Here is a 16,856-nt window from a genome sequence, read left to right as displayed (position 1 = left end):
AGTGTTGAATTGTCTCATTGACTCATGCAAATGTGATCCCAATGACATATGCATACAGGCGTGCAGCCTTGCACAAAAGTGTACACGGGACAAACAATGTGCCCTCGTAGAGATAAACATGGACAGTGATAAGGGTTTGTAGATGTGATAGCTCTGATGTTGCGGTTCATTTGAAACATTATCTCCATTTTAAAAAGCCATTTTAAACAATATTATCAATGATATAAAAAAATGCCAAATACCCTACCATTTTATTTTTCTTAAACTGGCATTTAGAAGAGTAGAGACAATGAATCATCTTATGATTCAAGTCTAATCAGTTAGTGAGCATTACTTCTTCTCAGTCTGGAGGTTTTTTGTTGATTACTAAATTAAAATATTATATTAAGAATAACTGGAATATTTGGGTCTTTTATTAGTTTTGTTTGGCCATATGAGATGAGACTGACTTGTCCTTCACCCACCACATTAGTCGCACATATTTCTTTCCTTTGGCTTGGACAGGAAACCCATATCTCATATTGTTATTAGCAGTCAGTCTTCATTAGCAGTAGTCAGGTGTACTGTTCCTTTTAATTGGTGTGTTCATTAAACCATCTCAAGCTGAAGCTCCCTATGGTTTTAAAAGTGGGATTAGATAATGGTTAAGTCATCAGGGGCGTGGGTGGGACGACATTTGACGACCATGTTGGACTTTCAACCTGTAGCTACTCTAATAACTAAAAACTAATAATTTTGTTGACTTCACCTCATGTTTAGTGTCACCTTGTATCAAGTGGCTGTTTGCCTTTGGTGACTGAAGAGACACAACACACCAATAATAATTTTAACATTATAACTTTTCATTGTTTCTTCACTGTTTCTTCTGGTCAAAAGTAGACTCACCATCTCACCACTTTTGTTTTGTTTTGCTGTGGTTGCACAGCTGCAGTTCTTACGAACTATTATTAGGCTTTTAATGAAATAATTTCAAACTGCACAAAATGATGGATGTCTTTGGTACACCCAGTAGCTGTGTTAAAGTAGATGATTAATAAACCTCTGCTTGGTGTCAGGGTCCCAAATCACCTTGTTGGGACTTATTTTAATAACACTATAATGACCAGCTCTCTGTGTATATTGCTGCCTATTGTCCAGTTGGAAACTAATAAGCTAATATCCCAGTCTTATTACTACAGTGGATAGTCTTAGAGGCCTTGTTTGTGTAGCTGCCTGCCTTCCAACATGGTGACAGATTGGTAACCGCAATATAAAATACTTGCTTTCTCTGCAGTGACAAAGTAAGAAAAGCATGATGACAATAGATCTGTATTTGTTATATATAAACAGAGTGCAGCACCACTTGCTTTGTATTAATGAACTGCTGCCCCCTCAGCAACACAAAGGAAAAACTGATATTCCTCTTGGTAAAAGACGCTATAGCTATTAGACAATTTGTGATTCGATTTTATCTCCATGAACTTCCTGTGAGACACTGTGAGAGACTGTACACAATTGGTTTGTAACTTTCATACACTAGATCATGACTTCACAGCTGGGTGCGTATGTATTTTTACGGATTTGGACCGAGGAAATTTTTGAGTAATAGATTGTCTGAGTAGCAAAATGTTTGAACATACTGGAACTGTGGTGCAACTTTGTCTCTCTTTCTCTCTTTCTCTCTCTTTAAAGTCAATGAACTGGAATTATCCATTACTTTCAGTTGAATGGCAAAAGCAAAATTGACTGAGCAGTATGTTGACTGTTATATAACCGGCATACAACAAACACACCAATACTACAGCTGTATGCTCCTGAACCTGCTCTGCAGAGAAGTGTTGTGCTTATAGTTTACTTTTTTAATATTCGCATCACATTTGAATGCTGACTTCTGCGCTTGTCCCTGGCATGATTTTTTGTCATATCTGTTGTCACCCTACTCTCCCCATAAACTTTAGGCGCCATCTGTCAGCTTTGCACCCAGAGTGGCTGCTGAGTGGCAGGTGCTCTTGAATCTGCCAACAAACTGGTGTGTATGCACAGCAAAGATCCTCAGTCTCATAATTAACGCTATATTTTACATACAAAAACACAAACATGGATGTGCACATGCTCACATACAACACACTCACCTGCTCCCTTAGAGCAGCGTACAGGTGAGGGAGTGGGAGAGCACTATAAAAGTAAGTGTTGACACGGTCACTGTTGGTGGTATTGTTGTTTAAGTCATGAGGTTGCCAAGCAGTCTAATTAAACAGTGCAGGCTAGCAAGTGCTTCCTCCCACTAATCAGCAGCCAAATTGAGCTAAGTGAAGGAGAAAGAGGAGAGCTGTTCTTCACAAGTTTGAAAGTGCTGCTCAGAATAAAAACTGACATGAAAAAGTGATTCATAGCAGCTGTAAATCCTGGGCATGGGCTTGCCAGGAGTCCTAGGCGTGATAGGAATATATTTTATATATAGTATGCTAAATCTGAGCCTACAACACCCTGTACACTACAGAACAACAGAACAATAGTACAGCTGAAAATATGATTTATTGACTTGAGAGCTGCTTTTCATTTTCACTGAAATCTGTAAATTGGTTTGAGTTTTGAGTGAGTGCGTTATTGGTTAAGAACGTTTGTATTAGACAAAAGTCTAACCGTCATCAACAAACATAATCGACTAAACATCCACATGTTGTCAGGGTCCAGCACATCACCCCATGGTTTTGTTCAACTTTTACTGAAGTGCATTCTCCAGTGTACAGTACTTATTGCGTGCATACACTGCAGAGCCTCTCCAAGTGTCAACCATTCATCGGAGATGAATGGCAATAACAATAGCACAGATTGGTAAATTGGATCAGAGCTTCAAGCCCACGGTTAATATAATAACAGCAGGGGAAAACATTCCAGTGCATAATACGTGTAAATGATGAACATGTCTGAAAAAGAAATCTTTTGTTGTTTTTTCTGTTTTCTTCAGATCAACGGAGAAGAGGAGCAAAGACGTTTTGAAGAGGGCAAAGCGCGTTACCTCCAGAGTAAAGCAAAGAGACTTGCAAATCAGGCGCGCCAGCAGTGATGCCGCTGCTTACCAGAGTTGTTAAACGCCTGCAACAGTATATCAACCCCACACAGCACATACAGTATAAAGGGACTAAAAAACCCTCTCCTGTTCTGTAACTGTAGCCTCCTGTTAAACCTGTGATCTCTTTTTTCCCTGTGCTATGCACCAAAGTATCCACATATAGCTGTATATCTATGTAAAAGTAAGAGTACATATTTTTATTGATGTATGAAGACTATTCTTGATCACTGCAAAGTGCCAGTCTGACTGTATGTAGAAGTAAGAGTACTATTTTAATTTAAGAAGTTTGTTAAGTATGACGACTTCATGATCTGTGATAGTCTAAGTGCAAGGAAAATGCTGAATAAGTGTGTGAATAGTAATGAATAAAAGATCCAAGCGTGAGTCTGGGGCTCTCGCCTCGTGTCCTTGCTAGTTTTTATGATGATGATGTCATTGTCTTGGGCATGCCTTGGCAGAGAGGGCATACGCTATCTATCTTTTCAGCACTGTGTCTTTCACAGAGGAATCAGGGGAGCTCGGGGGCTTTGACTCAATTCACATCTCTCCCACGCCTGCCCTTCCCCCTCTCTTCCTCTCCACTCTCCTCCTCCTCTGTCTATCACACTCTGACTCTAGCATTTGCTCTGCCTTACCATGCTCTCCTTTCCCTCTCCAGCTTACCACCATTCCTCCATTATATTCCAGTGTCACTTTCTTGCTCTTCTTATTCACTTCATTGGTCCCTTTGTCTTCTCACCATCTCACTCCCTCTGTCTCCAGATGACACGTGAGGACTCGTTGTGTGTCTGTATTTACATCTTTCTGGGTTTGTGCATGTGTGGACAAAGAAAGATCAGAAAGATGAATCAAGGTCAGCAGCAGCCAGTGAGAAATCAATATCCATATGGCCATGCTGAGACTTGAAAAGGCTGTGCTTATTAACCAGCCATAAAAACTCCTGTTCAAATATTTAGCAGGATTGGTTTTTGAGTTGGGTATTGAGAACACTTAGACGTGAATCTCATTTGTCAGAAGGAGTAGGTGGGCTTCAATCCTGTGCAACAGATGGCAAGGACTAATTTGAGATCAAAACCGAAGTGAAATTAAAAGATTAAAGCCCAGTGAGCAAGCTCTATGAAGTCTTAGCACAGTCTCAGCAAAATGCTTTTCTGTTTGGACCTTTGCTCTTTGTACTGTTTCCTTACACAGACAGAAACTGATTTGTCATTGGATCTTGAAGGTTATTGTTTTTTCTCTCTCTATGTCCCTGCAGTATGTGTGCTTTTCATTTCCTCCATGAAAATAAAGTTAGGCTCAAGCTGCACCAGGGGGATATATCTATTTTTAACCCCAGTGAAGTCGAGGCATCTTGTGGGAGAAGGAGAGCACGGGGAGGGAGAGGAGGGAACATACAATACAGGGAGGCAAGATCCATCTTAGATGGCAAGACAACACGTATGGGGAAAAATGAGCTTATTGAAAAGCATCTGCCGAATGTTAAACATCAGCACAGGCATGCCTGACTGTCCCTGTTCTGAAGACATTCAAAAGCAATATAATTTCTCATTATTCACAACAACATTAGAGTCTACAGCCATTTCAGCAAGTAGCAGCTGGCTTTTATATGTAGAGACACAATATGGTAACCATGGTTACTTATGTGGAAGAACAGACTTGAAATGGAAGAGATGACATTATCAGAAATAGATGTTTCTCTTCCAGGTAGCAACAAAAATGTTGAAATCTACATTAAAGTGTATAATTGAACTGCAGTGTATATTCAACATACCATGAGACCAGAGGAGGCTGCATGTGAAACTGATCTTTTTCATCAGAGAATAATGAAATGAAGGAAAAGTGCTGATCTCAAATTTCCTCTCATGTCTTTGCATCTAAATTAGGGGACTAACCACCCTCTAACTGCTGTATCCCATACAGCAGACTGTAGAGAGACTGACAAGGCTACTTAGAAGATGAATGATCCTCTGGTGTAGGAGAAAAGCCATTAAGGACCCTGACAGAAGGATAAACTATAAAGAGTGTTGAGAAAAGTCTTGGCTTTCATTACCAAGTGACCCGCTTCGCATTTTCTGCTCATCTTCATTGTCAGTCATTCGCTGACAGCAGGGTTCTTTACTTCCAGACGCTGAAACCTGAACCTGAATTATATTTCAAGGTCACTTGTGAAAATATATCTGCCAATAGTTGTATGAGGCAAAGCTTCGGTTAAGTGTGTTGGAAGAAGTTGCACACCTACTACCCATCTTTACCTCATACCCTATCATACCCAAGAAATGCTCAATATGTTACACAAGCTTTATTTAATTGAATTATTTAAAAGAAATACATTTCATTTCTTCACTGCAAGCCACTCATTAAACATTGGAGGCCAGAATTAATTTATTAATTTACCATTTTAATTCTGTAAATGGATTGCTGATTCATGCACCCTCTGACCGATTTAGTCCTGACTAACTTTACCCTGACGACTTAATAATGAACATTTGATGAAGTCTCACAGATGAAGGTGGATTAGAGTCGGCTCTTGCAGAGCTATCCACTGAAATGATGGTTTGGACATGTTTGTAAAACAAATTGAGTCATTCGACTTTTCCTCAGCTTTGAATTTTTAAGAAATCCGAATAAGAGTAGAGGATAGCCTGTGAAAATATCAAACTGCACCCTTATATGGGAAATAAAATATGAAGGCTGTACAGTGCTGCAGTGCAGAGTGTTTGCAGTCGTGATGAAAACCACGTACCATCATGACCTATTTGGAATAAGCCGTTAAAGTTCAAATTTTATAACCTGGATCATGTTTCGTGGTCACCATTTCCAGTTTTGTTGCTGATTTTAGGGAATGAAGTGACAGTAGACACAGCTTCACAATAAAGTGCACAAGCTTTTTAGCAAGTACACACTTCACAGAGCAGAGATACGTCCTTCGCCGTGGTCTCCCATGGATCTCGACATGCAGAACGTATAAGCACACAGGTACTTTGCTCAGCATCTTGTTGTGTCCCACCATCCAAGCAGATGTTGTAAAATCTTGGTTTGATGGCAAGAAACTTCCGAAAGCACAAAAGACAGAGCAGCAAGTGCTGCCTATATTTCCGTAACTACTCAACGGGATAGCATGACATGAAAGGATAGTCCATACAGTGAGACACTATCTGTTGGATTGTGAGGGGATGGAGTCCCATGGCGTCCAGCAGATGCTACCCATAGAGCCCCTGGGAGCCACGCACCCTTACCCGAAGGCTTCCCTCTTCTGCATGGCTTTGCTCTCCCCTCCAAGACAGACTATTTCTGGTCTAGCCTATCGTCTCTCAGGGTTTCTGCTTCTGTTATGTGTGTCAACAGAAGTTACAGATGCTCAAAAATACCATGCTCACAGAGAAAACTGTTAAACACCTCAATGTTTCCTTGTTTCTTTGTAAATGTTTTGTTTGTGCTTCCTGGAACACCTTCACAGAACAGAGAAACAAGTCCTACATTCAGTCCTCCTCTGTTATCTGGGCTTGGAGCCAGCAGGGCTTTCCTTGCAGAGGAGTAGGTGATGGGCTGTACTTTGTCTGGCCTGGAACCTCCCTTTCTTTCAGCCACAGGGGACCTTACTAGGAGTACTACTAAATTAGGCTACCTCTGAATGTAAGGCACACAGACGGGTCCACATAGAGAGGTGGCAATGCTAAGAGGACATGGGAATAGTAGATTGGAGGGCAGCATACCAGCAGGACATTCAAAACAGTGTTAACTATTAAAGAGCTGCTGTACCCGTGCTTACTTGTGTGTGTGTGTATGTGTGTGTGTGTGTATGATGTAGTGTGATCTTGGAGCTGACGGTGAGAATTGGGGCAGCCCGGTGCCAGCGGAGCCAGTGGGCAGGAATGCCTTCTGTTGCTTTTTACTTCCAGGTCACCTAGCATCACATGGGAGAAGCTGGAGATGGACAGTCTGATTCTTTTAACAAACTCTCCTGCTATGTCCAGTTTTAATGACGGACTTATTTTCTGAAGTCTGAATGTGTGCAATATGTAACACATGCTTTATCTAAAATTATTTTAACTTTTAACAGAAATATGCATGATACACTGCATCCCTTCCTTAAATGTAGGAGGCTTGAATTCATTTATGACCATTATAATTCTGTAAATGGATCGCTGATTTGTGCACCTGCTGACTGATTTAGTCCTGACTCACTCTACCCTGACAACTTGATAATGAACATCTGAAAGAGTTTCCGAGATAAATGTGGATTAGGACTGCCTCCTGCAGAGTCACATGCATTGAAATGTAACCCTGCTGTCCACTGCTGATGCGTCAGACAAGTTTATGAATCAAATTGCGTCATTCGCTTTAAAGTTTGAAACTTTGTAGTTGTTTCTCACAACATTTCCATCTTTTGGTCGCTTTATCTCAAACACACCCGTTGTTTGCACACAATTGACTTCCACTCTTTCATCTTGTTTTCATCCTCACTTCATTCAACCCTTCTTCAGGTTGTGTTGCATCAAAAAGGCAATTTTCTCAGCTCTGAACTTTTAAGAAATTCCAGTAGAAGTAAGAGTAGCCTGTGAAAGTATCAAACTGCACCCTTAAGAAATAAAATATGAAGGCCATACATAGCTGCAGTGAGTTATCTAAAGGATTTTACCTCTGAAAAAGCTTCTTCAAGCACAGTCAGTGAGTGTTTGCAGTCGTGATGTAGGCCACGTACCATCATGACCTATTTGGAATAGGATGTTAAAGGAAAAGTCTTTTAGTCAGTCTTTTTTAAACCTTTTATAAGTATTTCCAATTAATTTGCTAATATCAGGGGACAGAGTGACATTAGACAATTACCATAATATCCATTAAGGCAAGCAACATGAGTGCTCAGACAATAATACAACTTATTGATATTGGGGGAAAAAACAAGAATCTTTTAGTGTAGTCTTCTCTGCAGTACAATTCTGACTTGTTTCGTGTCACACCATGGAGAATGCCTCCTGCATGACCTCATCATAAGTTCAAATAACACCAACACAATAACAACAACAGCTCTAACTAGTTCACACTAGGGATGTATATGTCAGGAGGGCATGGGACTGTCCTCCTATATAATAGGCTGACACAGTGTCAGTTGCCATTCAAAAACATTTTCTCAGTTCTCAAAGAATCTTGTTGACAACTGTGGTATTGGGTACGAAGCTAAACTGTCCACATACCTGAATGCACAGCTTGGTCACTGAGCATTTTGTTCCTAGCTGTACAGTTATATGCTAGTTCATTTGTCCATGTGCACTATGCAGTACTGTTCTACAACAAGGAAAGTACAAAAGTAGCAGTACTTTCACCTTGGGAAGTAGTACTACTTCTGTCTACAGACCACTAGCTAATCAGGGCTATGCCTATCAACCTCAGTGAAGTCAGTAAAGGCCTGAAGCTTTGCCCCCCTGCCTGGGACACTTACCCTGGGCATGCAGCATGTCTGGACTCTCCCAATGCTCAACTTCCAGGGCAGGCCTGGCAGGCTAGCCTGTTGTGGGGAGGACCCACTGATGTGCAAAACAGTTGCGCCACAGGGAGAAGTGGCAATATCTAAAGGCTTGGCTGCAACACCTGGACCAAGTTGGGTTTTGGCAGACCCCCAGCTCCTGGCCCATGTTTCCTCATCGCAAGGGACAAATGAGGGATGCAAAGGCTTCACTGCTACTCATACCAATCTGGAAGGCAATGTGGACGATGAGGGGAAGTGTTGGCTGACTTAGAGCTCCTGTTGTCCGACAACGAAGAGAAAGAGTCCATCTTCCTTGCCAAAAGTCTTGATGTTGACACACACTTCTCTGCGTTTCAGATAAATGAACAAGAACATGATGCCTGATCCAAGCATTGCTCTTTTCGGACTCACTTTGAAAGAGTAGAGATGATCCAGACAAACCTAGCAGGGTTACCCTCAAACATTGCCAGACCCTTAGGGGAAACCTGCTGTATGCAGACTAGAAGCAGACTGGAACCATGTCTGTTTTACCACCCCTTTGTGGTGAAACTGATATGATTGCAGTTCAGGCAGGCAACCATGGATGTTTTATGCAACAGCAGAGACTGCTCTGTGCTCCCTGGTCTTCTCTTTACACAATCAGCCCCAATGGAGGTTGATGCACTGGCACAGAGGTGACCGTAAAACCCTCCTTTATGCTTCTTTTCCAGTAGCCCTCATTCCTCTGAGTCTGGCCAGAGTGAGGGAAGGAGGTCTGTCTATAATCATGACAACCATGCATTAGTCAGCGAAGCACTGGCTACTGGAGATTTTTCAACTTCTGTCCAGGTCGACATTACCATTACTGCTGTCCCAGACAACCTGAACAGAATGGGACTCAGTGTTACTGTCACTATTCAGTGTGCCAGAGCCTCTCCAATTAGGATGTTGTATGACAATAAGCGGCATGTGTTTGAGAGCTGGTCTTTGTTATGGAATTTCTTATCCTCTGGGTACACAGGGGCTTTGGGGTCGTGGACGGTGACACTCTCTCTTTGGCATATAAGGCTGTTGTTTGGAGTGCGGGAGGAGTGCAGGTGCCAGCCTATCTCAGAGTTGCCTGGTGACTAGGGTCAGAGAAACGCAATGTTGCCCTCCTAGACATAATAGATAGCTAACTGTTGACGTTCCATTAGCATGAACAGACAACAGTGTCTCCAGACTAGAATGTGTTGAAGGTGAACACTAACATGGGAAAATGCATTCTCTCTGACTATTTTGGGTGTAAAGTATTTGTGGCATCATCTGTAAGAGTTTAAAATCTGACCACTCGAATGAGTTGGGCAGAATAGAGACCGACTCATGCATACCCGATTGTATGTGAAAATATCTCTGATTCTCCTTGGCCAAGCTTAAAAAAACATTACAGCACAACACATCAGAGGCTCCTGACCTGGTGCCATTGACTTCCAGCAATTTCTCCACAACAGTCTTCAGAGTCACAGACTGTTTCTTTTTACCTGGCCTCAGCTAAGCGCATAGGTGAGACCAATGCACTTTGCGCGTATCATGTATGACGTTTTCTCCGGTATGTCAGGGTCAGTCTGCACCCTAACCTAACCTTTATCCCGAAAGTTATAGGCTCATGCTCCCCTATAGGAACGACCATCATTATCTATCCTCCACCTTTATTCTTTGAGGAGCACTGGTGTTTGCACACTGTGTCCAATGCACTGCAAATTTATTTGCACAGGACCCACGGTTTTAGACAGGGTGACCAGTTATTTGTGTCTTTGGCAAAAGCACACATAAGAAAGCCTGTGTCCTGCCTCCCACTGGTGCACACCGACCCTTTTGGGCTGTCTTCAAGGGAGTTTTTATCTAAGAGTTGTGTGCGAATTCCAAATCTGGCACATTCAGTCCTCAGTGTGGGCTCTTCTCAGTGCGTGGCTTCTCGATTGTGAGGTGTCACTGAGGACAGCTGTCTTCTTTACAGGCATGTCTAGCTAACTGTCAGTATTTTTCCCATAGTGAGACACAAAATGAATACCATAAGAAAAAAGGGTATGGATATAACACCGGTTCTCTGATTAGTACGAGTGAGTGTCTACCAGACCACCATCCTTGCTATGGCAATAGCTGCAACACTATGACACTATGTCAGCCTATTATATAGAAGGAGGGTCCTATCCCTTCCTGACATAGAAGTCACTAGTGCCAGCCAAGTTAGTGCTGGCATAATGTTATTTAAGCTTTCTGATTAGAGCACACAGGAGGCATTCCCCATAGTGAGACGGTCACTCATGCTATCAGATATCCAGATTATATCCATAAACTTAAATATGTGCAAATGTTGTGAGCAAAGGGGGGAACTGTGCAGCATTTACTGAGACAGAATGTGTTGCTTTTGTTGCCATCCAATTACGTTATAAGAAGATGAATGTAAACCTTAAGGCTGCAGTGTAGCTTCAGGTAAGTAATGACTGTATCAGCTGTGAAGCTCAGGGGACATTTTACTTCAGCATCTGGAGCAGCTTTTCTTTTTAAAGCACTTCACTGCTGAACGGCCTGGCTGTGTAGTGCACATGGGCAGCTCCCAGGTGTGTCTGTGTGTGTGTGTCTGTTTTAATGAATGGGCAGTAGATGGATCATGTGCTGCTCATCAGACCATCCACCTAAGAAATAAAAATGAAAATAATTCTTATAATAGTGGCGAAAACCATGGCACCAGGGTCCTCGCTGTATCTCTCCTCTCATGTAGGGCCTATTAGATTTCTCACTGGGTACAATCTAAGCCCTGAGGGAGGAAAGCCGCTCTTACAGAATCATCCAGGGATGGAGTCTTACATAACAAGTAGTATAATGTCAATGAAAAAGGGGCCCATTTAAAGGAGCATGAATAACATGAGAAAATAACATGCACTAATGCGATTGATACATAAGCAGAAGTCCTTTTATAAATGTTTGGATAATGAAAATGGATGCTATGACACATTAGATTCATTGCTTTGCAGAAACATATAGCTGGGTGCAATAGGCTGTTATAGCCATCTCTTATTCTCTTATCAAAGCTTAATGGAGTCAGCTCAGATTCATTCAAATTGGACCTTTAATGGAAAATATACCTTCATGTTCATTCAGAGGTTGCAGGAATGAAACGACCTGTTTTTTTCCCCCCCAGTTTTATACAAAACAAATGTGCAACACACAGGAGCAGTTCTCGCTCTGTCAAAATGCCGACCTCTTTTCCATGAATTATTTCTTATTGCGGTTCACTCCCACGGCCACGGAGCGTCTGACCGGAGAACGAGCCTGTGGTGTCGGGAGCGCGCAGCAATCATGCCTCATCCTGTCGCTCGCCTCGTCAGTGTCGGAGAATAGACGAAGAAGAAATTGGGATTTGACCCCAAATTAGCTGCTTTTTTATCGCTCGTGCTTCGTGGTGAAGAGGCGAACATTTTTTTTTTTTTTTGTAATCTTAAATCGACGTTAATTCGTCTTTTTCCCCCCTCTCGTCCATGTCAATGAGTGAAATAGGGCAACACGATACAAGAGGAGTACAGCTGCGGTGATTTGATGTTTCAGGACTCATTCCTCATTTCTCAGGTCATTTCTTTTTAACTTGACGCTGTTCAGTTGAGGGATGGAAACGCTGGGAAGCCACTTTGACGGACCTGAACTGATGTGACTCAACCAGAGTGTTTTCATTAAACCCCCCCTCCGGAACAATGAGCAGCTAGGAGCCGGAACGTGTCGTGAAAGGTAAGATAAAGACTCCCACAGCTGATCAAACACTGATAATTAGATAATTTTTAATAGAAAAACAACAACGAGGCTCCGTCCAAACAGGTGGTGTCCTGCAGCTTGGGCAGCTCAACTGATGAAAAGTATTTAGAAATAAAAAAAATGTGACATTCCTGTGCACCTACCGTCAAACCCAATCTAATTTTGAGGATCTTTCTAATGGAAATGTGTGCAAGAGAAATGCGGATGAGGAAGTGGCCTAACTGATAGATTAACTAAGAAAACCCACACACTGTAGGCTCTGGTGTACACTTCATTTAACTGAGTGAGGAGCGTCTTTTACATTACATCAGTGTGCAGGATTAAGAATGGTAATATACAAGGCTTCGAGGTGTGGGATTACCAGGAATGACCAAGATTAGACACTGCATTAACACTCAGTTGGTAATTGAAAGAAAAATGCACCAGTAATTTGGAACAAGACACTCAGTTCTTGCACTTATATTGATACTAGGCAGTTTGTGACATGAGCATATTGAGTATCCTGCAGTATCTCACACATAAGACCACTTGCAAATGTATTTTCTATTTTCTGCAACGTGTTTGAGCGCACTTTTAGCAAAGCTTTACACCTCCACCTTTGTGTTTAATTAATGCAGCTTTGTGTTTCTTCTCTTAATCGAGATGTAATAGATGATCTAATCTTTTGGAGTATTATAATGTGATTGGATGATATTCAAACTTAAATGAAGCATTATGTACTTTTGCACTATAAGTGTGGTATTAAAGTGCTGATATATAGCTACATATTGACACCTGTCATTACAGTAGCACGTAGTGTGATCGTGGACCATAACTGACACTGTTCAGGCCACACTAGGCCAAATGATGTGCCCATTTCCAACCAATCAAGTGGTTGGGTCAGAGGAGGTGGAGTCATTTATACAGTATATTGTATGTTCTCTATGTGCACAAGTATGAACAGCATTATTTTACTACTTTACTGTAACCAATGTTAATGACAAAACACAATGAGCAGGCAGTTTATTTGTATTTATGTATTTTTTTTTACCTGCTTTATTATTTAAATAACAAAGCTCTGAAGAACCTGCACTATTCACAAAGATATGTTTTAGCCTGCATCGAAAAAGTGATTGGACTGCAAAATAATGGTAATATACTGTATAGTAGCAACTCTTCAGTTAATTTGACAATGGATTCAGAAACATTCTGTGGGGATCATATAATACTCTAATACTTAAATATTTCATGGGTTTATATCGCTTTTATGATCTCTTGGAATCATTTTTGAGATAATTAAATATTTCAAATACTATTTTAATACATTTCCAACTAGTGAAGTAGAAATAGAGAGTGGATTACATGCAGTCACAGGTCAGAAAGTGGTCGTGCAAGCTAATGAAAACATTCACTGCTCACAGAAAGTGCTGTAGTCTCCATGTGACAGTTGCTGCTACACCACAAATTCTCACAACAGATCTCAGTGTTTCGCAGGGCATATGTGACATTTTGTCTGTCACAAGTTCAGCTTTGTCATTTTGTGACCACTCGTCTTCACACTGTTCTATTTTTTCGCTCACAAATGACACATTGACCCTTAGAGTGCATGGTATGGGTAAAGATATAATACATATCATTTGAATAACACATTTAAAAAAAAAAAAAAACTTAATTCACTTAAATTGCCTGCCTGTTCCCGAGACAAACCCTCTGCTATATGGTGCCCAGTGATCCAGCTACAGCCATAGCTGGAGGTAGCTTATCATAAACAGGAAGAGAGCCTCTAGGGTTACATTTGTGATGGAAAATTCAACTACTTACTCATGTGACATGCTGCTCAGAAAAAGTGCTCACATTGTGCCTCAGGAGCATCAAACAGCATGTTGGATTCTGGCTTGTGACCTTTTAATAAATTGTACCTTATTAGCAAATTTGTGACATCCTGTTGGCACTGATTTCACCAGTACGACTGGTAATCTTAGTTATTTACTGCAGCTTTGTGTTGCAAGATCAAGTGCAGGGAGGGAATTATGGAAATCACATTAGACATGACATATCAGTGCTGTGAGCTTGCTGTTTTCTAATGACTCCACACAGTATTTAAGAAAATGATGTCAAGCTTGGCTGCAGTAGTAGTTTGTTAATGTATCCTCACAAGCCCAACACAATAATAGACACTTTCTATGTCAAATGCATGTGAAGAAGTTTAAACTTACTTAGCTTTTCAATAGACCAGTAAATTACAACCCATTTGGAAGTTGCTTCAATTATCTGCAGTATACAGTAGGTTTAAGAACGAAGCAATACTCCTTGAGGACGTCTTGATGGAAAAACACAACAGATCAGTTTTACTGTACCATGGAAGCCAATTAGAGATGGAGTTTTTGATTTCCTATTCATGGTTATCGCTCATGCACCTCAGAGCATAATTCTATTGATATTATTCGAAGGGTATTTTAATCAGTGGTCTAATCCTGTATGATATATTAAAAGCCATGCTGCACTAGTGTGGTTGTGCTTGATTTAGTGTTTGCAGCCTTATGGCAGTTCTTCTCATAGTGAAGTAAAATAAAGTGAAAGTAAAATGATTAAACATTTGTTGCTTTTTCATACTTGGTGCTAGTGGTGGAAAGTAGCCTGAATAACTACATTTAGGTAGGGTATACATAGAGGTATTTGAGTTTGTCATTTCTTCAATTCAGACTACATTTATTTGTATACTAATTCACAAATAAAGACTTTACACACAAAACATATGAAGACCTGATTAAACTGATTCATTGTTTAAGTCATTTCATGCCAAACGTTTTATGGTTCAAGCTTCTCAAATGTGACAATTTGCTGCTTTTCTTGTCTTAAAATGTCAGTAAATGAATCATGGTCACTTTGAGCACTGTTTTATTGTGACTCTAATATCAAGTAAACAAACTGATCAAGAAAATAACCCTGCTCAAGATAATCATTAGTTGTATCCCTGTAGAAAACAGTTCATCGGTGGCTCCACCTCCACCACAATAACAAGAGAAATATGTTGCTTACACATTAATGCATAAATCAGAATAATCTGCCATATAATAGTAATATACCATATAGTATATAATAAATCTACTATATACATTCATACTCACTAGTTTGTTTGCATTGAGCACTTTTACTTTTGATACTTTAGGTATATTTCCCAATAGTATTTGTACTTGAATAACATTTTAAATGCTGGACTTGTAACAGAGCATTTTTACAATGTGGTATTTGAATTTTACTTAAGTAAAGAATCTGATCTAAATACTTCCTCCACCAGGGCTTGGTGCTTTGGAGACTATTCACATCATATTCAAAAAGTATGGAGTTTCAGTATTGACCCTTTTGGCATGTATTGATCAGGAGGGAGGCCTGGCACACAATCGTTTGCTGAAGCACAGCAGAAGGATACTGATTCAGTAGAGAAATTGTTGCAGCTTACTTCTCTCAACAGGAAGGTCGGAGGTCAAGGTCACGAGCACCTCTAGAGCTTATTATTTTCTGATGACTGGAGCTGATAGTGTTTCACTGGCTCGATTTAGAGACTTCAGTGGAGCATAGCTGACACAGGGGCTTGAATCTAGGTCCTCTAGTAGGAGAGCGGCCTGCCAACTCTTTCCTCCATGCTGTGCATTAGTGAAATGCTATCATTAAACGGAAGTGGCATTTTCTCACAACATGTTGTTGTTGTTGTTGTTGTTGTTGTTGTTGTTTCAGTCTAGTCTCAAGTATGAGTGCTTGTGCTTATTTGCTGTCCGGTGTCATATTCTGTAAGTGGATACTTTGCAATGACAGCAACCAAGCCGAGTACTTACTATAGAAAGATCATTATACAGAATATAAAATGTAAGCTGTCATCTCTCATAAACATTCAGAGCGCCATCCTCCTCAGATAAACTGTACTCCCAAGATAGTATTTCATTCATAGTTGAAAATATACCAGCAATTTACTGAAACCTGAACTTGTGTTACATGAAACAAGCTGAAGCAAAATGGTGATGTAGACATAAAGCTCTGGGAAAATGGTTTTGAGCAGCTTTTATTTTTCCCAGCATGCAACAGATTAATGTTTTTACCCATTCATCAGAGTTTGAAAGACCTGACAGGCCATTAGTATACTTAGCTCTCGATGCTTGAGATGTACCTGAAGTATTTTTCTTTCTGTGAGGCTGGTTTGGCCTGTATTTGAAGAAATTAACTTCCTACACTGTAGTTCAACATTACTAATTAGGGAAAAAAAAACAACAACTATTAAAGTGATTTCATTTCATGTCAACTACAGATAACAAACCAGCAAAATGATGAGGATGAAGTTGTTGCACATTGTTATATTGTAATGCAGGTGAATCAACCAAAAAAAAAAAAAAAACAGTATAGTGTAGTTTGGTAGAGAAATCTTTCGTTTCCTGATTTTTTTTTTTCCTGTGTAGCTAGGATTATGTCATAATCACTCTAGTCAGTAAGGCTGCCTAACGATGAGGTCATTACTGTAAAGCAGTTGACTCAAGAGGATCTTGGCAAACATATCCTGCAATTACCACATTGAGATACTTTTGGAGTTACATGGCTTAATTTAAG

General features: G+C 40.5%; 2 protein-coding genes across 6 annotated transcripts in view; both read left to right on the top strand.

The window, feature by feature from the left end:
- acot7 (acyl-CoA thioesterase 7) overlaps positions 1 to 3,436 on the top strand; it is a 52,821-nt gene extending 49,385 nt beyond the window's left edge. For all 4 annotated transcript variants that reach the window (XM_019256628.2, XM_010740260.3, XM_019256627.2 and 1 more), the window contains one exon: positions 2,948 to 3,436. In XM_019256628.2, coding sequence (XP_019112173.1) covers positions 2,948 to 3,046 — 99 coding nt within the window. In that variant the 3' untranslated portion in view covers positions 3,047 to 3,436. The remainder of the gene's footprint in view (positions 1 to 2,947) is intronic.
- Positions 3,437 to 11,688: 8,252 nt separating this feature from the next.
- The window catches only part of gpr153 (G protein-coupled receptor 153), a 36,403-nt gene continuing 31,235 nt past the window's right edge, over positions 11,689 to 16,856 (top strand). The window contains exon 1 of one of the 2 annotated variants that reach the window (XM_010740293.3): positions 11,689 to 12,257. The gene's annotated coding sequence lies outside the window, so the exon portion shown is untranslated. The remainder of the gene's footprint in view (positions 12,258 to 16,856) is intronic. The other variant, XM_019256625.2, reaches the window with a different exon arrangement.

The sequence above is a fragment of the Larimichthys crocea genome, chromosome XV (assembly GCF_000972845.2).
Source record: "Larimichthys crocea isolate SSNF chromosome XV, L_crocea_2.0, whole genome shotgun sequence".
NCBI lineage: Eukaryota > Metazoa > Chordata > Actinopteri > Sciaenidae > Larimichthys > Larimichthys crocea.
The sequence above is the reverse complement of the archived record's forward strand: the minus strand, read 5'-3'. Positions and strand labels throughout refer to the sequence as shown.